This window comes from Mercenaria mercenaria, chromosome 13 (assembly GCF_021730395.1).
Source record: "Mercenaria mercenaria strain notata chromosome 13, MADL_Memer_1, whole genome shotgun sequence".
Classification (NCBI taxonomy): Eukaryota; Metazoa; Mollusca; class Bivalvia; order Venerida; family Veneridae; genus Mercenaria; species Mercenaria mercenaria.
Window position 1 is genome coordinate 58,617,297 of NC_069373.1, and position 27,616 is coordinate 58,644,912.

The 27,616-nt window shown below is 34.1% G+C and overlaps 2 protein-coding genes across 3 annotated transcripts in view; both read right to left on the minus strand.

The window, feature by feature from the left end:
* LOC123530297 (cadherin EGF LAG seven-pass G-type receptor 1-like) overlaps nucleotides 1-10,927 on the minus strand; it is a 55,890-nt gene extending 44,963 nt beyond the window's left edge. Inside the window, exons 1-3 of one of the 2 annotated variants that reach the window (XM_053521948.1) lie at nucleotides 7,002-10,927; nucleotides 3,973-4,337; nucleotides 791-965 (exon numbers count right to left, since the gene is read on the minus strand). In XM_053521948.1, coding sequence (XP_053377923.1) covers nucleotides 791-965; nucleotides 3,973-4,337; nucleotides 7,002-10,596 — 4,135 coding nt within the window. In that variant the 5' untranslated portion in view covers nucleotides 10,597-10,927. The remainder of the gene's footprint in view (nucleotides 1-790; nucleotides 966-3,972; nucleotides 4,338-7,001) is intronic. The other variant, XM_053521949.1, reaches the window with a different exon arrangement.
* Nucleotides 10,928-22,492: 11,565 nt separating this feature from the next.
* On the minus strand, nucleotides 22,493-27,568 carry LOC123530296 (protocadherin-11 X-linked-like). The gene has a single exon (XM_045311067.2). The coding sequence runs from the start codon at nucleotides 27,422-27,424 to the stop codon at nucleotides 25,592-25,594; it is 1,833 nt and encodes a 610-aa protein (XP_045167002.2). The 5' UTR covers nucleotides 27,425-27,568; the 3' UTR covers nucleotides 22,493-25,591.
* Between the last annotated feature and the right edge of the window lie 48 nt (nucleotides 27,569-27,616).

A 27,616-nucleotide genomic window follows, 5' to 3' on the forward strand; every position in this document is an offset into this window, starting at 1 on the left:
TGAGAAAATAAGGGGCTGTCAATCTGTTTCCACAGAGGTCACAAATGAAAATGATCAGCAAACTTTGCTTAGGGAACAATATCCCTCTTGTATCCCCCCAGCCCTCAAAAGTTCAGGGTCACGTTTCAAGACCTTTTACAATGATTGCGACAACTGTTGCTATGTTGCTACGGTAACTGTACAGATATTTGTGAGGATCTTTTGTCAGGATTTTATTGGACATCAAACAATGAGACACAAAAGTGATGTTTGATTTATTTTTCTTCATTTCAAAGGTTGCGCTTGTTTGGCTGCATGCGAATTAATTGAACAAAAATTTACATGTGTCAAACATAACACATGGTGAGCATCACTTTTGATAATGATACCAGAGTTTGCAAAATCTCAGATAAGGCATAATTTTTCTATATTACATGTGGTTTGTGCATTTGAGAGACACATAAATTGCATACACACTTTTGTGAAAATGATGCCTCTTGGAAGCAGATAATTCTACTGCCTCAGAGAAAAGAAAATTTGAAATATTGTCTGAATTGTTATTCATAACTCTAAATTTGTAACATTTTTCTTTAAAAAATATGCAACATTCCAGAGAAAATTTTACCAATTACCTTAGGTGGTGCAGATACCAACAACATATATAAATCATAATTAAAACAAAAATGTATTTTGATCATACAATAAATAGTCTACAACCACCCTGGTGTTTGACATGTTGTTCTCCCCTCCCATGTTTTACTTTTGTTGTAAAATTGTATTTTGTTCAACCATTAATAATTATGGAACTTACTTGTAAAACCATGAGGACATTCGCACTTGTAACCATTGTCAGGATATATTGGTCGGAACAGCATCGTGTCCGACGAGATGAAAGGTGCCGCCTCTCCGAACCTCAACCTTGACAGACACTTCTCAAAACCAGAACAAACCTCTGTCAAACACAGATTGTCATCAAATGGCAATATCTGAAAAATATATGAAATGTAATAATAAAACTTTTACAAATCCTTATTAAGTGCTTGTATACACTAAAACACCAATCGCTCCAAGTTGTATGGGGATGTGCAAAATGCTCAAGTTATCCAGAGCTTTCAAGAGAGCCAAATAATAAAAATATGAGAAATACCACCATGGACCTTAAAAAATTGCTTGACTTGAGCCTTGTAGCTGGAGCAATCAATACTTGAAAGTGCAATGTTTCACTGTACTCATCTCTGTAATCAGTGTTTCTTGTTTTAGTTCAATTTAAACAGTGCAAAATTATAAGCATATGTAAAAAGAAGGCACATAGCACCTTTTGTGTCTGATGCCCTTGAATTCAAATTCGTTAGGTCCTTTTGACTAGGTTCAATGGGTCCAATAATCTACAAGCTGTAAACAAAACAACCACTCCAGCCTCAATTTAATGTGGAGACTTTGGTCATTTTCCTGTGGAGAAGTGTCATCAAAATTGATAAAAAAAATCTAATAATAACAAACAAAATCTTTACCAAAAACAATGAAATATTAAAAACAAAAAAGCAGTAAGAATTCTCATATTTTCTGTCCTGTCACAAATTTATAGTAGCACTTCTTTCTACGAACAGTTAACGTCATAAAATCATACAATTAATTTGTTTACTAAACATTTAATACTGATTTTATAGGGACTTTTAGTACCAATCAACCTTTTCTCACAATCAAATACAGAAAAATGACCATTCATGTCATAAATATTTAGGTCCATTATACCCTACAAAAAAATCATAACATTTCAATTATGGAGTTATAAATCTGGCATAAATGTCCCCTACATGAGAGCCAGTGTCTTTATCAGGTTTTTAGTCACTTCATACAAGGACTAAATACAAGATTTATGAATGTTATATTGGTTAACTGACAAGCAGTGTCTGAGATAGCAAGCCCAGATCTTGATAAAGTCCATGGAGTATTGTTGACTTTATACCTGGGCAAGTTGGGTGTAGAAGAAGACAATGGATCAGGTTATGAATGCTAGTGGTAGATCAAAAGGTTTCTTACACTGGAACATTGAAGTGTCAATCATATCTTAATTGAACTTTTCTCTTTCTTATGAAGAAAAACAATATTTTTAAAAGATCTAAAACATATAATTAAGTTTTTTCCCACCAATCATTAAATGGGATACAAATTGGTGCATTGTTGAACCCTCCAAACAAATAACCTTGTAAATATCAACCCCAGTATTAAACACCCGTTGTAGTACTATGACATAATGAGTGCAAAACTTAACCTCTAAGTACCAAATAAAAGAAAGGTGCGTCTTTAAGTAACTGTCCCAACTGAAAACATTTTGAAGGAGCAATGATATTTTTGAAACATATGACTATTTTCAGTGACCCATTATATTCAGTGTCTCTATGAAAGGTGCATTTTAAAACCACAAAGAATATTTTAAACAAACACATTAGAAATGTTCAGTTTTGACACAAGTACCACCTAAACATCATTGTCTGTCCATTAAGGTGTTGTTTCAAATCAACAGGGGCAATGATTCTAACCCCTTCAAAACTCTTAATGTTTAAATACATGCTCCATCATACTGAATGTGGAGAGTGGCATAAAGGTTTTCATGCTCCCTCATTCCAAGGAGCAGAATCATGATCCCTAATTGAGCATGAACAAGTGCCCTTGTAACTCCTGGAAGAATTTAACCGTACTTTTGAGGGCCTTGATACAAATATAATACCTGGTAACTCACCAATACAATGAATTATAGCAATGTGGTACCAATTCTATTTCTATGTATTAGAACATATACATAAATTGAGATGACATTTCGCAATGGTCTAAAAATTACCAATTCCCATTAGTTTTTGTTTCTGTGGACAACATGGAGCCACATTATAACTGGTTATTTCATCGTATTTGTCTGCAGCATAACAAACTTGCGGACAACTGATGATTTGGCACCAGTGAAGTTTGCCTGAATTTCTACCCATCCATGCTCTAGTTTAAAAGATTAGTATCAGAGCTTCAACTGTATTTTTATGAAAAAAATGTTTTCTGTGTTAATATTACAAGCCCTAAAATGCATAACTGACAACTGACACCTAATGCTTAGAAATATAATACAAAAAAAAGTCTTTCCTAAATTTTATAAAACATTTCTACTTTAAAATGTAAGACCTAAATTTATACAATATAAGTGATATTTGTGTATTCAGACAACCAGATGACATAGGAATGAAAAATCATCTGTCAGAATTGAGCACCTCATGACTCTTATTGCACTGCGAGACGATAATAAATTAGCATAATACCCGTTATTGAAATCCTACCAAGCGCTTTACAATTCTACCCCAGATAAACGCAAGCCGAGATGATATTAGAGAATGTATTATAATTTTTGGTGTATAGATATGACAAGTTTATTTGTCACGTCTAAAATCTGCAATCTGATATAAATCAAAATTTAAGCAACTTTAAAATTCTTATTTATATGAAATATGCCTTATCATATAACCAAAATTCTTATTCAAATCAAACTTTTTAATATATTACTGAATATCTAACAATTCAAACTATACAGATGATAATACAGAATTCAGCTGAAAGCCGGACTTGGTTAAGTCAGTAAAAACATTAAAAAAAAGAAAACAATTTTGTACACTGACAAACTGCTGTCAAATTTGTTAAATTAGTCAAAAATTACTCACTTTAATATATGGGTGAAAAGATTTCAGAGCTTAATTTTATCAAAGTACTTCAATGTAATATAAACAAGCCTATTTCATATGTCACTACAGAAAAGGTAGCTTCTATGCTATTTGCCATAATAGTCAAACGCAAAAGCTCGGACAGGAAAACCACTGAAAATTCTAATGTTAATTTTAGAATTCATTCCCATCCTAACTGTAAAAACATCATTTCTCCATTCAAATTTAATGATACTTCTGAAGACGGACCTTTTCATGCAGCGACACAAAACCAGAAACTAAAATGTCTACAAACCTGTACGGTAGAAAGATTTGCCAGCAGTGTTCTTTGGAGATAGATCTGTTCCTTTAGGAACTCAGCACTGTAGAAAACGTCTACCATCTGTCTGTCCACACGTACCGATTTCTCTCGTATTGACACTGTCACATTCAGTATCTGAGCTTTTACATCCGTATCATTACGTACATTTATCACAAAGATGTTTTCCTTGCTCACGTTTATAATTGTCGCCAGTGCATCAACGAAGAACGTAAAAAGTGGAGAGAGGAACGTATCACTGGTCATGTTATTGATACGAATGGTGACGCTTTTTTCTAACATTTCCATGGTGACTAGATGTACATGCAGACGACATGTTGCTCGAACCTCGTTCAGACCATCTGCAATATATCAACATGTTATTAATTTCACTTAATTTTTATAACTTTTATATACATACACTAAAATGCCTTTTAATGGTGCCAAGTAATACAAGAACAGACTGACAGACAGACGGATGACCGGACCAAAACAATATGTCCTGCAGACATAATTATACAGGCATACTGAATATGTCTCAAGATCACAAAATACATAAATGCCATATTAGTATTTCACTGCATATACTGTATTAAAGTTTCAAAGTTTTAAAACAAGTACACTCAGGGATTTTTTAAGGTTGATTTTGGGGCCGAATTTGGGCCCCATTCCAATATGCAAAAATTTGCTTATTTTCCCAATTCTGAGGTATAAATTTCCCAAAAATCTGCCAAAAAATACTAATTTTGCAGTAGTCTCAGTTTTCAGGTTTCCACCACTTTCAAAAGACACAAAAAAAAGACTAGATGTGACATTCAACAGTAATAATTCTGAAATAAAGGCTGTAATAATGTATGATGGTAAAACTTATTTTCTGAACTTATTTTTTTAATTTCCCTGAATTTTCAGGTTTTACGTGCCATTTTTCCCCAAATTAATGGGGTCCGGACCCCAGGTTTGAAACAGTAAAAAAATCCCTGAGTACTAATGTCTTTTAAAAGATAGGATGTCATCTCTGACAGTCAAATTAGAATTTTCTTTCTTTGTGTGAGAAATAATCTTTAATTTTATATATTAAAAATTTGTAGATTTCATCTAATTTAGCCACATTCTTATATACAGTAAAAGCCTAACTAATTTAGGCTGAAGTTAATTATGAACCACTTAGAATATAAAATTTGAGGTTTTAATACATTAAAAATGTAGTTTTATCACAGATCTTGTTTAATGATTCATCTTCAATAGAAAATCTTGTTTTATATATTCTCTAATTGATTCTTTACCATTTACAAATGTAAATTATAGATAATGGACAATTCATTGCGGGTACAGATTTGTGTTTTCAGGATGCATTTTTGAACTAAATCTATACTTAAAATAACAAATTATCCGAATAAACTGTTTCGATTAAAATCATATAATTAAATTGTTGGAACAGGAAATGTTTACAAAAAATGCTTCTGTTAGTGTTCTGATGAAAGCATAAAATCTATGACTTTCAATTTTATACAGTTGTTTGGTTCCAACAAGTTTTATTTTTAACTAAAACCTTATTAAATATTATCACATGTGTACATTCTAGTCTAAAAGTCTGTACAACAATATTTATTCAATTAAACAGTTATCATAAACGATCTAAAATCACTGAACAGTAAAACACACTCTATAATAGGTAACGCCATTTTCGGTAATTTTTGAAATTCTTGTCCCAACAAAGGATTATTCAACAATAAGAAAAGCGTCAAAAGTTGTGGTGAATGGTTAATAACTAGTCTTTGTGTAGGAAAGGTGAAAATCTGTACAGACCATTTGGTCAAATAAACACTTATATACAGTTCAAAGGGCAAATGGTTCAATGTGATTAACAGGAATGATTATAAAGGTTTAATGTTGTGTTTTCTCTTAATATCAATTAACACCTTGAAATTTAACAAAGGCATAAAGCATATTATGGTCATGATTTGCAATTATGTACATTAAGCATACAATGATCAAGTAAAATCCAAAGTGCAACGCTGTACCTTCTCAAATAAAGACTATACATTTGTTTACCTTAAAAACCTTGAAAATGCCTATAATAAACAGACAAGGGCACAGGCTACCAGAATTAATATATCACAATATATATGGCATTTTCATTTACAATAATAGCCCCCACTGGCCATTTTTTCTGACACTTCCCTAATAGATATACAATTAGATAGTAGATGATGCAGATATTGTTTAGAAACAAGTGGCCAATCTAAAGATTATTATCATTTGTCATTTTTAATATAAGCTTGTACAGACACTTCTAAAATGTTTGTCTTCACAAATAACCCTGTCTGAATTATCAAACTTCTATGGTAACCAAATAAACCAAAATACATTTATATATACATGAAATACCTTATTCTCAAAAGAGAACTGCACATGACTGTTCTTAAAGTTAAACCAAATTCATTCTTTCATAAGATTACATTACATGTACTTATCTACAAGTTGTTCTCAAATTTTATTACCTTTTATCCTTGCCTATCAGATGTGTAAATATTGTTTGTATGATTTGGATAAGTGTTTCAAAGTTAAGCTTTACATACATTATATATGTAAACAGATTACAGAGTAAACATTAAACAGTTTTAGCCCTGTCTTGAAAGTATTTTATACATTTACTTTTTATTCATAAAGTCTATCAAAATGTATTACTTTAATTTAAAACATCCAAACTTTTAGTATTTCTTCACATAACATAACTGTAAATGGGTATATGAAATAATAACTTCCAACATTTAAGATAATATATAAATGTAAGCACAACTTCTATTGACTAAAACTTTTTATCATTAGACAATGATTAATACAAAATTGTGTTGTTGTTTAAAAAATACTGGTATACATGTTTGCAAAACAATGTCAATTTCTATCCAAGAATTAGATAATCTACTTTGGACTACAATTTGAAACTTTTTTTTTTTTTCTCAAAACCTGATTAACAAGCTAAAATGAAAACTTTTAAAAAATAGTATCAAGATTTATAAACCTACCCGATACTTTAACTTGAATGGTTCCATTTCGTGGTACGTCTGAGTTAAGCCTTGAATCAAGAGTTATCTCGCCTGTTGTTCTGTTCAGATGAAGGAACCCTGCCTCATTGCCCATCAAGAATTCATACTTCAATTTTGCCTGATCAGAGACGTCTGGATCAAATGCAGGAATTCTACCTATGGGTTCAGATGGAAAATGATCCACATAGTTGTTAAATATAATCCAAAAGTCTTTTAAAACTGGTGCATTATCATTAACATCTTGCACTTTAATGATGATCAGTGCTCTAGAAAATAATGTCCCAGACGATGCTTTCAGCTGGATATAATATTCCTTTTTATCTGATTCAAAATCCAGGTCAACACGATTTACAATAATTGCAGGATCGCCTGGTTGATTCGCTAAGAGAAATTTATCTGCATCTAATCCACCTTCTAACGTATATTCCACATCAGCATTAACTCCTTCATCTGGATCTACTGCTTCTATAACGGCAACAGTTGAACCAATTTTTTGATTTTCTGGTACCATGGCAATAATTTCGTCTTTAGCAAACTTTGGAGCATTGTCATTGATATCTTCAATCTTGATTCTAACTTCTACCGATCCGGTTAATGGAATTACCCCTTTGTCTACAGCTAGCACTGTAAGTGTGTAATTATTACGTTTCTCTCTGTCAATCTTGCTATCTTTAGCAACACGGATATCACCACTAGCATCATCAATTTCAAAGTCACTGTAACCAGACCCAATGTCAGAAAATCTGTAGTTAATCTGTGCATTGATCCCAGAGTCTGCATCAGATGCGTGTACGGTTGTAACAAGATGTCCGTCAAATGCTGCCTCACTAACACTCGCATCATAGACTGGTTTATCAAATTTGGGCACATTATTATTCTTGTCATTCACAATCACTATCACACTAGCAGTGTCTTGACGTACTGGGTCACCATGATCGCTTGCTCTGACTTCAAAAGAATATGCAGTGTGTAATTCATGGTTCAGAACTTCCCTTGTTGCAATTTCACCTGTCACTGGATCAATACTAAATTCTTCTACTCCTATTATTTCATAAGTGATTCTTCCATTTTCACCAACATCTTTGTCCATGGCCTGGACCTTTCCTACTGATGTTCCAACCAAAGCACCTTCATCTACATTAAACTGATAGTTTGTATTTCTAAACACTGGTGTATGTTTGTTTATATCTGTAACATTTATGTGAACCTCTGCTGTATCAAATCTGTTGCCTGTACCAGAATCTGCTGCCCGCACAGTAAGAATATACTTATTTTGAATCTTGTAGTCCAAAGTTTTGGCTAGTGTTATAACTCCAGTCTCTCTTCCTATAGAAAACACCTGATCATTATTACCACTGATAATACTGTATGTAAGATGTGAGTTTATACCAGTATCTGCATCATTAGCTGTCACTTGTATTACTTGCTTATACTTTGGTGCATCCTCGGAAATACTCGTGTAAAATATTTTCTGCGGAAAAATTGGACTGTTGTCGTTTATATCATTTACAGTAATTTCTACGGAAACAGTCGCTGACAGCTGTGGCTGGCCTTTGTCTTTGACTTGTACAGTAAATAAATAGGATGACTGTATTTCTCTGTCAAGTGTTGCTCTTACTCTGATCTCGCCCAGGTCTGGGTCTATCGCAAACGGAAAAGCTGGTGGAACATTGAGAAGTGTATAAACCACTTGTCCATTTATCCCATCATCATCATCTAAAGCACGAACAGTTAATACAAGTGTGCCAGTACTTTCCCCCTCTACAGCTGACCCTGTGTAAACTGAACTTTGGAAATATGGTGGGTTATCATTCAAATCGTCAATCCTTATCCATAAATTTGTGCTGTTCGTTCTTGGAAATTGCCCATTATCAGATGCTTTCACTTTTAGATTAAATTCTTTATTGGCTTCATAGTCTAAGGGTTTTTGCACTGAAACCTCACCTGAGGTTGGATCTATGTAGAAAGTGTCCTCTAAATTTCCACCAGTAATACTGTAAGTGATTTCCTGATTTCTTCCTTCATCTGAGTCAGTTGCTGATATCTGAGCAATAACTGGACGACTTGATATGTCCAAATTCTCAGAAACATTTACTGTGTAAGAGCTTTGGTCAAATTGTGGATAATTATCATTTTCATCAAGAACCTTTATCTCAATGGTAGCAGTAGATGATCGCTGTTTCCCAAAACTAGCTTGATCCTTAGCTTGAACAATCAACTGGTAACTTGCCTGAACTTCCCTGTCTAATACTTTCAGAGTTGAAATACTACCAGAAATTGGGTCAATTTTGAAAGTTGAAGGATTTGCTGGTACAATGATGCTGTATCGAATTTCACGATTCTTCCCAGAATCTCTGTCAATGGCCCGGACTGTAGTAATGGTAGTTGACACAGGAATATTTTCATACTTTTCTACTTTATAAATTGTCTGGTCAAATGTTGGTGTATGATCATTTTCGTCTTCAACTGTGATTATCAACATTGTTACTGCTGATTTCTTAAACAAAGCATTGTTGTCAGTTGCCGTAACTGCAAAATCATGGCGTGGTATTTCCTCACGATCTAGTTTCTTCGTCGTAGTCACTTGTCCAGAAATAGGATTTATAGTAAACATATCATTACTGCGTGAATCGCGCAAGGCAGTCATAGAGTATGTGAGCTTGCCATTTTCTCCCTGGTCTGGATCTGTTGCAGTAAGCAATATAACAGAAAGGCCTGCAGCTTGATTTTCCGGAATGGAGGCCCTGTACTCGTCTTTAGAAAACGAAGGAGAAGTGTTTGATGTTTGACGTTTCAAGCGTAAATGGTTTTTATGGCTGCTTTGAACCGTGAACCTGCTGAATGAAGACTCTACTGGTTGGATACTAACATAAACTGAAGATCTGTGTTTATCCTGACACAATACAATCTGAATTGGAACTGCAATATCAGAATCATACAGGCACTGAACACGCGTAGTAGAAATAGAGGAGTTTTCAAAATGGAACTGAAAATTAGGATTCTTGATAGAAACATCACACATACTTTGAAATATTGAAACTGGAATATGATTCCTTAAATAAAACGCATTTATTCCTTTTTCTAGGCAATTCAACTTATTCCAGTGTGCAAATTTGTCACTAAATATCACAGCTTGTACAGAATGTTTAGATGACAATGAATGTTCTGATTTCGAAGAATGGAATGGAACTCTACATGGTAGATTATGAAAAATGATTGTCAATGAAATCATTGTGTAATTAGAGATGAAATTTCTGTCGTTTATGTGTGAATATGTCTTTCCTAATATCCGAACATCTAATGGATTTGAGCGGATATGTTTACAAATTTGATCTGCATCTTTCAGAAATACTGTCCCTTCTGTTGCATCTAATGACATTATATCATTAATATTTTCTGACCGCGACCAACGATCAAAATAATACGACCAGCCCCCTCCAAGACTTGCGTTGAAAATCGCGTCTGACACACTATTTCGTTTTAAATCTACATGCACATTGTAACTCATAACAACTTTCCAGCACAAAATTTGTAGCAAGGTGTGTAAAACACCTGTCCGTACACTCCAATCCATTTTCAATTTTTCCGTTACCTTTTGTTTACACAATTAATTGACATGCTCTGTGACAATTCCGAGATTACACACTATTTAACACAATATTAAATTAAAGAAAAAAGGCTAATTTTAATCCAGAACTTGAAATTTATGTTGATTTTCCAATGAACTGCTGTGTTTGACTTATCCTTTGATGATATCAGATCAGTTAATCCTCTCTTCGTCTCGGTAATCGATATTCGTCTACTCAATCCGAAAATGGCTGCAATTTGTGTTCAATATTGGCTGTTCCATTGTCCACCCTCGATAAAAGTGTCATATGTCACGCACCGCCGGCGTTCTTTGATGTTTGTCTCACATCGCTGACCAGTGTATAACAGGTATGACATGCACATTATCAGAAACACAAAAGTAAACATGTGTTATTTTAATAATATAGGACTGTTAGTTAAAACAGTTTTTTGTTCATAACCGTAGTATATTGTACATAATTTAACGCGCCTAAAGTATAGAGTTTAATTTTAAATAATCGTAAATATTTTAATAAAAGGCAAAAAAGTTTAATTTTTTATTTAAAAAATAGCATAGTGATATATGTTATTTACAGTCAGCACGGTCAGTTAAATCTAGAATCCTTTCGTTTTTGCAATAGATATCAAATATAATATCAAATATAGTAATTAGGGTCTAGCAAGTTGCTTGGTCTATTAATATCACTGGCACTAGAACCGCAAATTTAGCTTTGAGTGGCCTATTTTCATAAATATGTGCATTATTTTTCAATTTATAAAGAAATATAAAAGAAATGGTGCCTTCTTATATATTACGTCCCATCCTCTGTTCTTATATTATATAAGAACAGAGGATGGGACGTAATATATAAGAACGCCACTCAAAGCTAAATTTGCGGTTCTAGTGCCAGTGATTAATATCGTCTGCACAAGTTTTTCTTGAAATAGACTATAATAGGCATTACTCCACTAAATAATAAGTTAATCTACAAGTTGTACACATGCGCCATAAGTGTCCCCCACCCCAAATCCAATAGACAACTCCAATCTTATCTGCTGCTTATCAGCGATTATGTAACAGTAGCTAATTTGAGGGCAGTTAGCACAGCATGGCGCCCAACTAGACCATGAAGATGTGTGCAGTGGATTTGAAAGAAATTAATTTTCCTCCGGTGAATGTTGAATAATAATAATGATATTATCATTATTGTTATATTATTATTGTTATTTTATTATTTTTTTATAGACAATGATTATTATATGACGATTATTATATAATATTATAAAAAATAATAAAAGATATAGTAATAATATTAAAAATTATAATGATAATAAAACAATAAAAAAGAGTTCTTTGTGTTGATATTTTTCCTATAATATCATAATTATAATGAAAAGGGTCATACCGATGAAGTTATCCTTCCATTATATTTATATAGAAAACTTACAAAAACAATGGGAAAATGATTTTTTCATATACATGCAATCACCCTTATTGGAATATAATATTACTGGAAAAAATCAAATTATTGTTTACTGTCTATATTGAATTTTCGCTTTCAAGAATAAGTTGCCTAAAGTGTACTTTTTCATGCTTTACTTTATAACACTGATATGCACATTCGGTTTTCAATCTCAGACAAATGTTATCTACAATATTCTGCAAGCATTAAAACAAAACTGTTAAATGACTGACTGTCACATTTTTCTAAAGTATCAAATTCGAATATGTGCACATCTCAAGACAAAACTTGTAAAAAATATATTAAAAATCTTACTTTTTTCCCTAAAAACATAATGAAATTTGTAACATATTTCTGATAAGTTTCTTACTATTTTATTATTATTTTTTATCCACAAATATTTTCCTTTCATAAAAAGTGCCAAAAATAGGTATAACTTTTTAAGTTATCACATATTTATTAAATAAAATACACAGTTTCCACTTTTCACTAATTGATACACTTGTAAGGTTGACTGACTTTCCAATAAAGACCCTTTTTTATTAGAACCATACTGTGATAGTCATTAGCCCCCAACTGTGCTAATGAAGACAGAAATCCCTTAGCCCACTGCCAAGATCCAGACCTTTTAACAAGGAATTACCCTTCCATAAAAGAAAACAGATTTCTATCATAAAATAAAAAATTGGTCGGAATATATATACTGGAAGGACCAAGCACTAATTAGGAAAGATTAGCAAACTTCCTTTTCAGACGCTATAAATACCCAAGAAGATGATTCATACATTTGGAATCATATCAATAATGTCAATGGAAAAAACAGTTAAAATTCTATTCCGCAAAGTCTCGATATTAATTTTTTTTGATGCAAGGTTGAATATAAACCCTTAGTAGATAAAGTCCCTGCTAACTTAAAATTTAAGATCCCAAATAGTTTTGGTGACCAAATCTGTTAGAAACAGTCAATAATAGAAAAAAATGTCTATTTCCCTCATTTTTACCGAAATCCCATATTTCATTAAAATTTGATATTTCCTGCAAAACTAGATGCCCACGGGCAACATGTCGAGTCCGCCCTTTGAGCATTCTGTGACCTTTGAGATAGAGTCCGTTTCACTGAGGTTAACATTCATGCCAAATATAAACAAGATTCTCAATGCATGTCAAAGTTATAGGCCGGACAAGATCTGACATGACTTTTGACCTCCAACTTTGACATTGACATTTGAGATAGGAACCTGGGGTTTACGCACGACACTCCGTCTCACTGAGGTTAACATTCATGCCAAATATAAACAAGATTGCATTATGCATGTCAAAGTTATTGTCCAGAATGACGCACACACGCACGCACAAACACATGTATAACAGCCATTTGGACAACTGTGTCTTCGCTTCCGCAAGCGGGGTCGACAATAATCTTATTTGGTTATGAAGTAAAACATGTTTAAAACACTAATGAACATAAAAATGAATAGGAACAATCTTAACTCGCTCTTTATAAAAAACGATGTTATTCTCATAAACATTGGTAGCTATGCAGTGGCCATCTTGATTTCTGGACGTCATATCGATGATAAGGGTAGGGTTTCGATACAAAAAAAATAAAGATAAGACATAACACTGTCATCAGCAAAGCGGGGTACTTGTAGACATTATCTAAACGAGTGGACCAATTTGGAGCTCTGCACGCTCTAACTATAATACCATTGCCACGAGAGAAATCTAGATCAAACAAAAGACGAACAAACAGCACCAAAATCAGTTGTTTTTTTTTTCGCACAAAATTACCATTTAATAAAAACTATAAGCCAGTGCTATTTAAATAAGGAATCGCAGGTAAACGCAAAAATTTGCACTTTGGTCGAGAACTCTTTAGTTACCGAAGAAAACGCAAGGAACCAGGCTATGATTCAGTGAATTCTAGGATACGAAGAAAAGCCTTTTAAAGGGTCCGCTAGTGTAACGAAAAATTCAATCTTTTAACTAAAGATGTCCACCAAAAAATTAAAAAATCTTACAGCTGAAAATGAATTATTGTAGATTTTATACTGGTGTATTTTTTTTGTAGAATTTGAGTACAAAAGCCGAAACTTGTCAAATGAAAAAAAAAATCTCCTTGAATCCGAGTTGAAAAAAAATCTCCTTGAATCCGAGTATAATCTTGTTATCCCGACATAACTTTCTCGTAATTACGAGAAAAGACATCGTAATTGCGAGAAAATTATGTTATTACAAGAAAAGTTCAAATCTCTGTGACATTGACCTTCTATCCAAATGTTGAAAGGAATCATCTACTGACCAAGACCAATGGCAGTTAAAAGGCTGAAAGATATAGACCATAAATTTTGCAGACATACTACTTGATAAGTCGTAATTAAAAGACCTGGCTTCAAGTGCAGTTTCACTGTTCGGTGTTGTTGAAAAAAATCAAGACACCGGCATCTCAATGCTGAGTTAAAAACGATGATAAATAAATTTACATGAATTTATACGAGCCATTTATATTTTCTATTATTTCTTATGGAGACCAGGTCCCGTGTTCACAAAACATTTCCAGTCTCAGCTGAGTTTGATAATGAAACTTTAGTTGTAATTTATATCTAAATGGCATGTTTAAAACAAAATTTTAAGTTAATAACTATTTTCAAATGACTTTTTTGTATTGATGGTCAGTTTCAGTTGGAATGAAGTCTTTAAGTTTTAGTAAAATCGATATTAAAATTTCAAGCTCAAACTCAGCTGAGTCCGAAAAATGCTTTGTGAACACGGGGCTAGAATCTCCACGTGAAGCATAACTTTAATGTTATTTTTTTAGCTCACCTGAGCAATGCTCAAAGCTCAGGTGAGTTTCTGTGATCGCTCGATGTCCGGCGTCCGTCGTCTCTGTCGTCTGTTTGTCAACATTTAGCTATTGTATGCGATAGAGGCTGTATTTTCAACTGATCTTCATGAAATTTTGTCAGAATGATTACCTTGATAAAATCTAGGCCAAGTTTGAAAATGGGTTATCTGGGATCAAAAACTAAGTCACTAGGTCAAATAAAAAAAAAAAACCCTTGTGTATGCGATAGAGGCTGTATTTTTCAATTGATATTCATGAATTTTTGTCAGAATGATTACCTTGATAAACTCTAGGCGAAGTTTAAAAATGGGTCACCTGGGATAAAAAAACTAGGTCACTAGGTCAAATCAAAGAAAAACGTTGTGTATGCGATAGAGGCTGCACTTTTCAATTTATCTTCATGAAGTTCGGTCGGAGTAATTGCCTTGATAAAATCTAGATTGAGATTGAATTTGGGTCATCTGAGATCAAAAACTAGGTCCCTAGGTCAAATCAAAGAAAAACCTTGTGTATGCGATAGAGGCTGTATTTTTCAATTGATCATCATGAAATTTGGTCGGAATGATTGCCTTGATGAAATCTTGGTCGAGTTTGAATATGGGTTATCTGAGTTTAAAAACTAGGTCAGTAGGTCAAATTATAGAAAAATCTTGTGTATGCGAAAGAGACTGTATTATTCAATTGATTTTCATGAAATTTTGTCAAAATGATTGCTTTGATGGAATCTGGACAAGTTCGAACATGGGTCATCTGTGGTAAAAAACTAGGTCACTAGGCCAAATCAATGAAAAACCTTGTGTATGCGATAGAAGCTGTATTTTTAATTTGATCTTCATGAAATTTGGTCGGAATGATTGCCTTGATAAAATCTAGGTCAAGTTCGAATATGGGCCATCTGGGTTAAAAAAACTAGGCCACTAGGTTAAATGAAAGATAAACTTTGTGTATGCGATAGAGGCTGTATTTTTCTATTGATCTTCATATAATTATGTCTGAATGATTGCCTTGATGAAATCTAGGTCGAGTTCGAATATGGGTCATCTGAGGTCAAAAACTAGGACACGAGATCAAATCCAGCAAAAACCTTGTGTATGCGATAGAGGCTGTATTTTTCAATTGGTCTTCATGAAATTCGGTCAGAATGATTGCCTTGATAAATTCTAGGTCGAGTTTGAATATGGGTCATCTGGGGTAAAAAAATACGTCACTATGTCATATCAAAGAAAAATCTTGTGTATGCGATAGAGACTGTATTTTTCGATTGATCTTAATGAAATTTGGTCAGAATGGTTGCCTTGATAAAATTTAGGTCAACTTTGAATATGGGTCATCTGGAGTCAAAAACTAAGCAACTAGGTCATATCTAAGAATATACTTGTTTAAACTCAAGAGACCATATTTTTGGTCCAATCTTAATGAAAATTGGCCAGAATATTTGTTTCCATGAAATCACTAGGTCATACATGTTTACATTGTTATGGTATGTTTCTCAGGTGAGCGGCCTAGGGCCAATCTTGGCCCTCTTGTTTTAGATTTTTGTCACGTGAGATCAACCTGTATGAAAATCTAGTTATTGTTAATTTCTTTTGAAGTTTAACCAATGTTGTAACTACAATCTGGTACCAAGGCAATTGCCTTGGTGTTTTTTTTTCTTTTCGTTTTTTGTATTTATTTTATTTCCATTTTTACATCAAAAGCATCATAAATTCATACAAAATTGATTTTATGTGCCAGAAACGTTTACATATACAATTTTAAACATAGCTGGAAATGTTGCTCTACATGAACTAGAATTGTCTGAAAATACATACATGTACATGTCTATAAAATTATATAAAACAAAATAGTGACATGTATATTGTTCAGCATTAGGTGATATATATTATGTTCCAGTTGGAGGCTATTCTAAACAGAAAGACTAATAATATATTAACAATGAAAAGACTATGCACATGATTATAGTTTTTCATACACTATTAAGAGTAACTAATAAGCAAACAATTTGACTTGCAATGTTTAGATCTTACAGTTAACATCGTTAAAGGTTGTATTTTAATTTGGTATCCTTGCCCCTCCCGCCCCTTCCATCCCGTTCCATATATAGCATAGTTAAATGATTCCGGCTATGTGTACATATGGTAAATAGATCCAACACAAAGACAATGCTTTTTATCTTTAAAAATCCGATTTCATTTGTTTTTCAAAAATAAATAAAACACCGATACATTAAGATTAATCTAGTGAAAAATACTTTGAAATAGCTTGTATATACAAACTCCTTACAAATATATGTTATGTAGAATGCTAGATTTTGGGTTCCTCCATGTTTTCATGAAAATATACAACTCTGTCAAGTCCTAATGTTAGTTTTTTAAACTGACTCGTTTTATTAATCATTATTCAAATCTTCTTTGTAATTGCACACATCTTTGCTTATATATTAGATGTATGTATTTTTTAAACTCATTGTGTCACATAACAAAATGCTAGAAAATAACATCTAGCCTTGGCGTAGAGTCTAAGTGAATTTTGTTTGTTGTAGTGTGGCAGTGTCAACGGTAGTTACCCGCAGTGTGTACTCGCACAGAAATTAGTCGTCAGTTGTGCCTAAAATGGTTTCAAAATGCATCATAAGTCTTGTAAAATTTCAAAACTCCGAACCTTACCCCGTTCTCCAATTATGCAAACCAGTAATATGTACTGTTCAATCTGAGTTTGCTGAGTTTCTTCATATGTCTGAAATGACTTAAAATGTACACCTTTGTTATGGAGAATTTAAGAATTTCCCTTGGAGAACTCGCAAACCTCTATCTCAATAAAATCAGATTAACTTCGGCTACACCTGGCGGGGAATACTTTTATTTACACTGTCCCGTGTCTTTGGGACATGGTGGGGTAAGAGTGAGGTTGGGTGCGCACCATAAACCGGGTTAAGCCAGTGGTGTTTTTGCCACTGACCGTTCCAAGGCGGTGCCCCACTGTGTTCCTTTATTTGTTCGTTTTGTCCTCAGTGTTTGCTTTGTATTTGACTATGTGTGTTGGTAGTGTGCACATTTGCGTGCTGTGAATTTCGCTTTGGGGAGATTGCGTTTTTGGTACATGACATTCCCTGTTTGATATTTATCCTTGTTTATTTCTTTATGCTTCGCAAACATGTGCTAGCGTGATGAGGATATAATTCAATATTGGAACCCCACCACTACTTGTTATTATGCAGACTAGTAGTGACTACTTTTCAATCTGAATGTTGGCTTAAAATACATTATGTTTTCTCGTAGCATTTTCCATTTTTCTCGAGGACTCCTTCCTGTACTTCAAATATCCAGGGCTGGTACTTCTCAACTTGAGTTTCTGCGTTTTTGTTTGTCTGAAATGGCTAAAAATGCAGTAATTTGTCTAGAGAATTTCCTTTTGAAATCTGAGCGGATCACTCCCAAAGTCGCACCTCAGCATATACATGTACAACAATTTTCTTTGCTGTTAGAGCCTTAATGCATTCTCTATTTTATCTTATATCCATGAAGGTTTAATCTAAATCTGTACTGAAACTCCTGTACCATTGCCTCTACTAATCCCCCGGGTAAAAGTCTGTCTCTGTATTTTATTCAGGTCTTAATACGGCACTGCTCACTTGTAAGAATCATAGTGATTAAAAATCACTTGCAATAATCTGGAACATCTTTGACGTGATTTCTTTTTGGTTTTGTAGAGTTAACACATCACCATAGATTGTCATTTCTGAACTTTTACATATCTAAAGGCAAATATAGTACTTGCCCTTCCTTTTGTGCCCGACCTTGAAATCTCGATTTGTGATCTACATATTGTGACTTTTGTTACCATTGTAGAAGTTAGGGAAAAACCCGATGAGATAGCTTTAGAACATGACGGGGAGTGAGAGTGAAGTCTTGTGCACGGCTTGCCAGTTTAAACTCCCAAATGATGTTTTCCAAAGACCGTTCCAAGGTCGTACCTCACTGCGTTTGCTTGTCTGTTTGTTTAACCTTACAAAAAGTATTTTGTGGCCATTACAAACGTTTGTTTGTCTTTATTTTTTTATACTGTTTTATTATTTTAAGCTGACAGTAAATATTTTAATGTTTCGCGGCTTCAAATATAAGAGTTGATTAAACACCATTTTCTCACAAAACAGTTAATTACATGTAAATACATTATTATTTGTATTTCCATAGAGGATTTATAAAATACTACTCCCGCATGATAATTTAAACGACAGCATGTTTATATTAGCGTTTAATTGTTATGGTTCTCATGCATCGTTGAACGCAAAAAGGTTGTCAGTGATAGAAGTTAAGTACATACTGTAATGTTATACAAAATATTTTCTGTATTGAAACGTTTTAATGAAGAAAAATGTATGTATATGTTGAGTTTGTTTATAGTCGCCACCGGTTGATACCATATGGGCGACTGGTTCTACAATTATTTCCCTCCTCCTTAGTAACATCATTTTTTCTTCACTCCCGTTAGTTGTATCTGCGTTGTTATGTTGACTGCAATTATGTTGTGACATCTGTTATGTGATATCTTGTTATGTTGGAATCTGCGCTGTTATGCTGAAATCTGCGTTGTTATTTATCTTTCTACAGTTCAGACGACCTCCTTCCTTTTATTGCTATATTTAACGTCTGGTCATCCGGTCTTCATCCCGCCGTGATGATCTGTGGTAGTCCCCTCGGTCGTCCACATTATTAGTCGTCTTCAGCACCCATATTCGGCAAGCCTTTACATCGTTGTCGTCACCAAAGCAGACCAATTTGTTGATGATATGCGACAATTTCCGCAAAGTCGACCGAAGCCGACGTCCTTCAGTGCCCATCTCGAGTCCCTGTTGAGTCGACATGTCCGCTGCCATCGGTCTGCTGCCAGGTATCCGTCAAGAGCCGCAAGAGTGCACCAGCCAAACCGGTGATTCCAACCCGGTGAGCTCGGTTAAAAACAAAATAAAAGCAAAATAATAAACAAAACATGCTGTCGACGTAGATATCCAGCAGGGTGCAACTCTTCAGGTTCTCAAGTCGTGGCGCGGCTCATCATGTAGACCATCGACGAAACGACGTTGTACACATCGGCAGGATGCATTCCGGTTGATTATTGTTCCCTTTTTACGGCCACACTCCCCGGTTTTAGTCATGTGGCGACAATATACAGACAATATACATGACCCAGTAAGCGACATATGTGCCCTCTCCACGACGTGCACGCACAGGGGAGCTCGGAGAACTGAAGAAAGATCTTTTTTTGTTTTGTTTTGTTTTATTCATTCTTATTTGTTTACGCTGCGCTGCGTAGTTATGACTGTTTCCAGTCTAACTAATCAATCGTAGGCCCAGCAGACCTGTTGCCAGATACAGGTCGTCGCCTGGATCGATTCCAAAGCATTAGATTCATATGATATATTTAAAAAGGGACCTTAATTCAAGGCCCGGGTGTTATTTTTGAACATGTCTGGGTCTTGGCTGGAGTATTTATTGTTATTATATTGTTTTTAAATGTTATACCCCCATAAACTGTGTCTAAATTTCCGAAATAATAAATAGGTTATGAAATATATATTTAAATTTATTAAATTTTGTCATCCAGGGTAAGAGCCGCGATTACCTTACATACACTCCTGATACGCCTGAGAAAAACTGCCACTGACCATGAACTACATCTATACTCTTAAGATTTATTTTATTAATATTAAAACTTTAGAAACATTAAAACTTTAAAAACACATTTAAAAAGATCATTTATATACGTCCGATAATTGTCAGTGCACAGGTTATTTATAGATTACACGCCACGCCTACTGCATAATTGTGTCATATCGATAAATACGCTTACTCTATATGCGCTAAACATTCAATGTGATTTAACAATTCTGTTTTATTCTATATTTTTAAATTGCTGCCATTTTGTCATTTTTTAATGTTTTTCCGATCTGTTTTTTGCACTTTCTAGTCTAGTCTGAAGAAAGATCATAATCATCAAACAATTTATTGTTTGGGTTGTAGCCTTATTAAATATTTTGAACCAATCAGAATGCGTCATATCACTAACCAATCAGAGCATTGCTTTCATTCTATTTGTTATACTGACCAAACAGAATATTGCTTTAACTCTATTAATTATACTTTGTCCTCGGAAAGCATTCACTGCCATTTTAGATATCAAAGTGTAAGGACCTGTTAATCTTACTTTGATGCATTTTACGCGTGAGTGACCACATATTCTTTTAATATAACCAATTAAATAGTACTCGTCAAAACCAAACACGAATATAGTCATGCCAAGAATATGGGAGAAAAGTTGTATTTTATGCATGAGTGATTTCATTTCAAGTTTAACACCGTGGGCTGATAGACATCGTTAAACCATTTCGTAGGTACCAAACACGGGTAAGCCTGTTTAGATAAGCCATAAGGAAGAAATTAACGTTTCACGCATGAGTTGAATGCTACCAGTTGTTAGTTCTCGCCAAACGCTTTTGTTTGACACCAAGATCATTAAAATCGGTTTATAAATAAGGAAGATATGGCATTTTAAAACTTTAAGTCGTCAATTTTGAATTTAAAAATTTAGCATTTAGAAGTATACATGTTTGAAATCTACTTTAAGAGACCTTTTCACCAGTACTGGTCTCAGCAACCTAGCAAAAAAAAAAAAAAAAAATGACTAGATCTATGTCTTTCTGGTTAGAGATGGTAATAGTAAGAGGTAACAGTAGAGGTACCGGTAACAGTAAGAAGTTTGTTTATACTAGTATATATGTTTGAAATCTCCTCACGCTACCTTTTCACCAGTTCCAGTCTCAACACTCTAACGGAAAGTTAAAAAAATTGATTACGTAGCTTCTGGTCAGAGATGTAGGCCTATCAACTGGTAAATCTCAATTTCACACATGACTGATTTCACGTCCATGTGGTGTCAAAATTGAATTGCAGTCTCTAAGCTGGTTCAAATGATACCAAACACGACTATGTTCGATCCAGGAATCTACTTGAAGAGGTAAGAGGTTAGTTGATACTAGTATATATTTTTGAAATCTCCTCGGTCTCAACACGCTCAAACGAGCAGTATTTTCAAAAAAAAAAAAAAATAAAAAAATAGAAGTATTTAAATTTTATCATGTACATTATAATCTGGTTTCTGCTTTAGTGTAATACATAGCAGTCTAATAATTTGTTATAGGCGAGGCTATTTTTTCTGCATTATTGTATGTACCTAAATGAATAGAAACAAAGTTTAATAAGCAACTGTACACTTTAATATTCAGGGTTGCTTTTAAAAGGAACAAAAATATATACAAACAGTCAAACGTATATACGAATCTTTATTTCAGGTTGTTGAATTCCTGCTTAAAACCATTCACAACAGTGTTACATTTGATTTGCTTAACATTAGAATGGTGGAAAATGCACTCACTGAATGCTACGGAGAAACATTGTTTTTTGGAAGAACGCCTCACACAACCATTGTGTCAACGTTCAATGTCACTGAATTACAGTCCAATTCAATTGTAATACAGTTCAGTCTTTAAGTCGGTTTTAAAAGCTCTTACGAGCTTATGTTATATTGCTATTGTACCACCGACTTTGTAAATAAAATTTACTTGACTTGACTTGACTTGATTTGACTTGAAGTCCTCATTAAACTTTAACCTGTTGAATTTCTAAAATGGACTGGTCCATCATTCAATTTCGGCAATACCTTTCTTAATTCGGGAGGTGTTCACTGAAAAAAAAACTGACTGAATAGCGAAGAGCAGACTGATCTTGGTCTACACTGGTCGCAAAGGCAGAATCAGCCAGCAGGCTAAAGATGAAAGAAATACGAGGCCATTAAAGTTCATACACGCAATGTCAGACAGGCAATTTTTACTGGTTCTGCGTCTTGTTTTTCAAATTCCGGTATATTTCGTAAATCGGGTTGTAAACTAATTTGCCAGAATTCTTTTAGGTTTATCAATCAATTCTCCGAAAATCTTAAAGCTTTAATTAAACCCTTAAAAATGAAAAAAAAAAAAGATAATATGTGCTCTTTTCCAATGAACTATCGAGAAATTAACTTGTTATGAATTTGAGAACAAAACTGCAAATTAGTACTTAAATTGAAGGATCCGTTATCACTGAGATTTTAATTCTGTTAGAATCCTATCTGCCAAAAAATAGTCATGAACATTTAAGAGGGCTAGTTAGAATAAATTATTACAGAATAAACCACACAATATTTTTCAATACAAATTTATTTACTGAGAAAATAAACATTTAAATAAAATGATTCATCACCAAACATTTAACAGTACATGTATTTCTTTTTTTTCTTTTTTTTTTTACTTTTCATTGATATCATTCAGATGCTCAGATAAATACAAAAAATGTATATAGAAATAAATTGATCTGTAGAAGCATGCTGAGTAACTCTTTTAGTTCATCCACAATATTCAATCTTATTAAGCTATTGCAAGGTAAACACACCTGTCTTTAATCTGTCTATATGAAAAGTGTATAAAGCTTTTTTCCCATCTATATGAATATATGTGCATTTATATATATTATTAAAGCTTACAAGAAATCAACACAACTTAAGTATTTAAAGATATTTAAATTCAGTGTTTGAAAACTTATACAAGAGGGCCATGATGGCCCTATATCGTTCACCTGAGTTTAGTTGCTTGCTTGAACAAATTTCTTTGCTAAAGCTTTAAAAAAAAAAAAAAAAAACTAGGTGAGTAAGTCATGGTACAGATTACATGTATTCAAGAAAACTACTGAAATCTATTACAAAATTGTACAGGTGGTTCAAATCTCTTTGCTGTAGCTTCAAAAACAAGAAAGTAGGCCAGTAGGTCAGGGTTAAGAATATTCAAGATGAGTATTGAAATCTGTATCAAACACTACACTTGTGATCCAAATTATTTTGCTGTAGCTTCAAAAACAAGAAAGTAGGTCAGCAGGTCATGTTTAAGAATATTAAAGATGAGTATTGAATTTTTTATCAAAAGTTATAAACGTGGTCCTTATTTCTTTGCTGTAGCTTCAAAAATAAGAAAGTAGGTCAGCAGGTCAGGTTTAAGAATATTAAAGATGAGTATTGAAATTTGTATCAAAAGTTATAAACGTGGTCCAAATTTCTATGCCGTATCTTCAGAAACAAGGAAGTAGGTCAGTAGGTCATGATTAAGATTATTCAAGATAAATATTGAATCTGCATGTGATCCAAATTTCTTTGCTGTAACTTCAAAACCAAAAACAAAATAGGCCAGGAGGTCAAGATTAAAAATATTGAAATCTGTATCAAACATTATACTTGTGGTCCAAATTTCTTTGCCATTACTTCTAAAAAAGTAAGTCTATGTAAAACAAGCTTTTCCTTTGATTTGAGTGGTGACCTAGGTTTTGACCCCACATGACCCAGTTTCGAACTTGGCCTAGGAATCATCAAGTTAAACATTCTTACCAAGTTTCATGAAGATAGGATCATAAATATGGCCTCTAGAGTGTTAACAAGCTTTTCCTAAGATTTGAGTGGGTGACCTAGTTTTTGACCCCACATGACCCCGTTTCAAACTTATTCTTTATTACCAAGTTTCATGAAGACAGGGTCATAAATATGGTATCAAGAATGATAACAAGCTTTTCCTTTAATTTGACTGAGTGACCTAGGTTTTGACCCCATATGACCCGGTTTTTAATCTGGCATAGGAATCATCAAGGTAAACATTCTGACTAAGTTTCATAAAGATAGGTTTGCAAATGTGACCTCTAGCGTGTTAACAAGTTTTTCTTTTTATTTGACTTGTTGACCTAGTTTATGACCCCACATGATCAAGTTTCAAACTTAGCCTAGAGATCATTAAGTAAAGCATTCTGTGCAAGTTTGTTTCAAGTCAAAGCATAAATGAAACCTCTATATGGCTGAAAGGGCCAAAACAGAAAACTTTGTCCCTTTCAGGTGCAGTAACTGTAGAACCCATGATGGAATCTAGCCGGTTGAAAGGAAGCTAAATCTTATTGTGACTTAAAACGTAAAATGTCACTTCTATCGTGTTCACAAGGTAAAAAATAACAAATTTTGGCTCTTTCAAGGTTCAATCAGGGGCCATAACTCCGAAACCTATGATCGGATCTAACGAATTCATCATGGAAGAACTATTCTTGCTAAAGATATTTTGCAAATTTGTTTCAAATCAAACCATAAATAAAGTCTCTATATGGCTGCAAAAGCCAAAATAGCAAATTCAGCCCTTTAAGGGGCCATAACTCTGGAACCTATGATGGGATCTAGCCAGTTCTCGAAAGGAACAGAGATACTCTGCCAATACAAGTTGTGTGCAAGTTTGATTAAAAATGATTGCAAAGTGTGGTCTCTATCGTGTTCACAAGCCAAATTAGCAAATTTTGGCTCTTTAAGCGGGCATAACTCTGGAACCCATGATGATATCTGGCAAGATATCTGGCAGGTCTCTGTCGTGTTCACAAAGAATTGTGGACGTACGACACCGACGGACGCAGGGCGATCTCAAACGTTCACCCTGTCACTACGTGACAGGTGAGCTAAAAATATGAAAATGAACTAATAGTAAGACTAGAAAGGAATCTTTTTCTTGTTTCTTCTTTGATAAAAACGTTCTTGCTACAGTAAACGGTGCTAATACACTAGTATACGTTGCCCCGTCTCGTTCAAACCTATCCTACTGGAACAACCTCAGATTCAACTTTTACTCTTACTAACGACTGAGCTGTGCATGGAACAACTCCACCATCCACTGCTAACACTGTCATTGTGTAAGTTTTCGTAGATTCCTTGTCTATGGTATTGGATTGTGCAATATATATGACTCCACTCATACTGTCAATTTTAAAGTCATTGAGAATGCTGTTAGCAATATTTAAACTATACCTGATCTTAGAATTATTGCCAGAGTCAGCATCAGCGGCACGGACGGTCGTTACTATTCTCCCAGCTGTCACAGGTTTTGTAATGGACGCTTCGTAAACTGATTTTGAAAAATAAGGAGGATTATCGTTTTGATCTATCAAGGATACAGAAACCGTAGTGGTGGCTTGATTTGTTCGATCAGCGTTTTCACTTACACGAACCTCAAACCAGTATGCCAATTGTATTTCACGATCAAGCTGTACAAGGGTTCTTATTTCACCACTACCAGGGTTGATAGTGAATTCTTGCGTTTTCAAGAGTTGATAAGTTATTCCGCCATTCTGAGCAGCGCCTGTTACTACCGCTTGAACTTTACCAATTGAAGTACCAACAGCCACATTTTCATATACATTAAATTGATAAGATTCATTTAGAAACGACAGTGCGTATTTGTTTGAATATGTTACATTTATATAAACCTTTGAGGTGTCAAAGTTAATTCCATCAGAAGCAGTAACGGTCAGAATGAAATTGTTATTGTTTGTATAATTGATTGTTCTTTCCAACGTTATGATACCTGTTTTAATTCCAATTCCAAAAATTTGCTCACTGTTACCTTTGACGATATTGTATGTTATGATAGCATTGAGTCCCAAGTCTTTGTCGGTGGCGGTCAAATGTGTCACATATTGACCTAATGGTGCATCGTTGGATATCTGAGCATACACTTGTTTAACAGAAAACACCGGGCTGTTGTCATTAACATCTTGCACTTTGATGATGACCAATGCTCTAGAAAATAATGTCCCAGACGATGCTTTCAGTTGGATATAATATTCCTTTTTATCAGATTCAAAATCCAGGTCAACACGATTTACAATAATTGCAGGACCGCCTGGCCGATTTGCTAAGAGAAATTTATCTGCATCTAATCCACCTTCTAACGTATATTCCACATTAGCATTAACTCCTTCATCTGGATCTACTGCTTCTATAACAGCAAGAGTTGAACCAATGTTTAGATTTTCTGGTACCACGGCAATAAGTTCATCTTTTGCAAACTTTGGAGCATTGTCATTGATATCTTCAATCCTAATTCTAACTTCAACCGATCCGGTTAATGGAATTACTCCTTTTTCTACAGCTAACACTATTAGTGTGTAATCATTACGTTTCTCTCTGTCAATCTTGCTACCGTTAGCAACACGGATATCACCACTAGCATCATCAATTTCAAAGTCACTGTAACCAGATCCAATGTCAGAAAACCTGTAGTTTATCTGTGCATTGGTCCCAGAGTCTGCATCCGATGCATGTACGGTTGTAACAAGATGTCCGTCAAATGCTGCCTCACTAACACTTGCATCATAGACTGGTTTATCAAATTTCGGCACAGTATGATTCTTGCCATTTTCTCCCTGGTTCGGATCTGTTGCAGTAAGCAATATAACAGAAAGCCCCGCAGCTTGATTTTCCGGAATTGAGGCCCTGTACTCGGCTTTAGAAAACGATGGAGAAGTGTTTGATGTTTGACGTTTCAAACGAATTCCATTTCGGCTAGTTTTAATTTCCAAACTGAGTAAGCATGTTATGCACAGTGATTTTATGAGCATTTGTAGCGTCCGCGAACCTGAAAACATGGTAGCTGTATTTAGTGCAGTTAAAACAACAAACTTTTATTCATAAAGAACTTAAAGCAACCTGTCTTAATCACTCTTGTATATGAATATTTACATTTTAGATCTTAGTGACCACGGAATGTTGAGCAAAAAGTGGTCTGTACAACTTCGTATATCGGTCACAAATGAATGTTACACTTTATATCTTAGATT

What these genes read in the sequence shown, in the direction of transcription:
- LOC123530296 (XM_045311067.2), bottom strand. Translation starts at nt 27,424, where the DNA reads ATGTTTTCAGGTTCGCGGACGCTACAAATGCTCATAAAATCACTGTGC.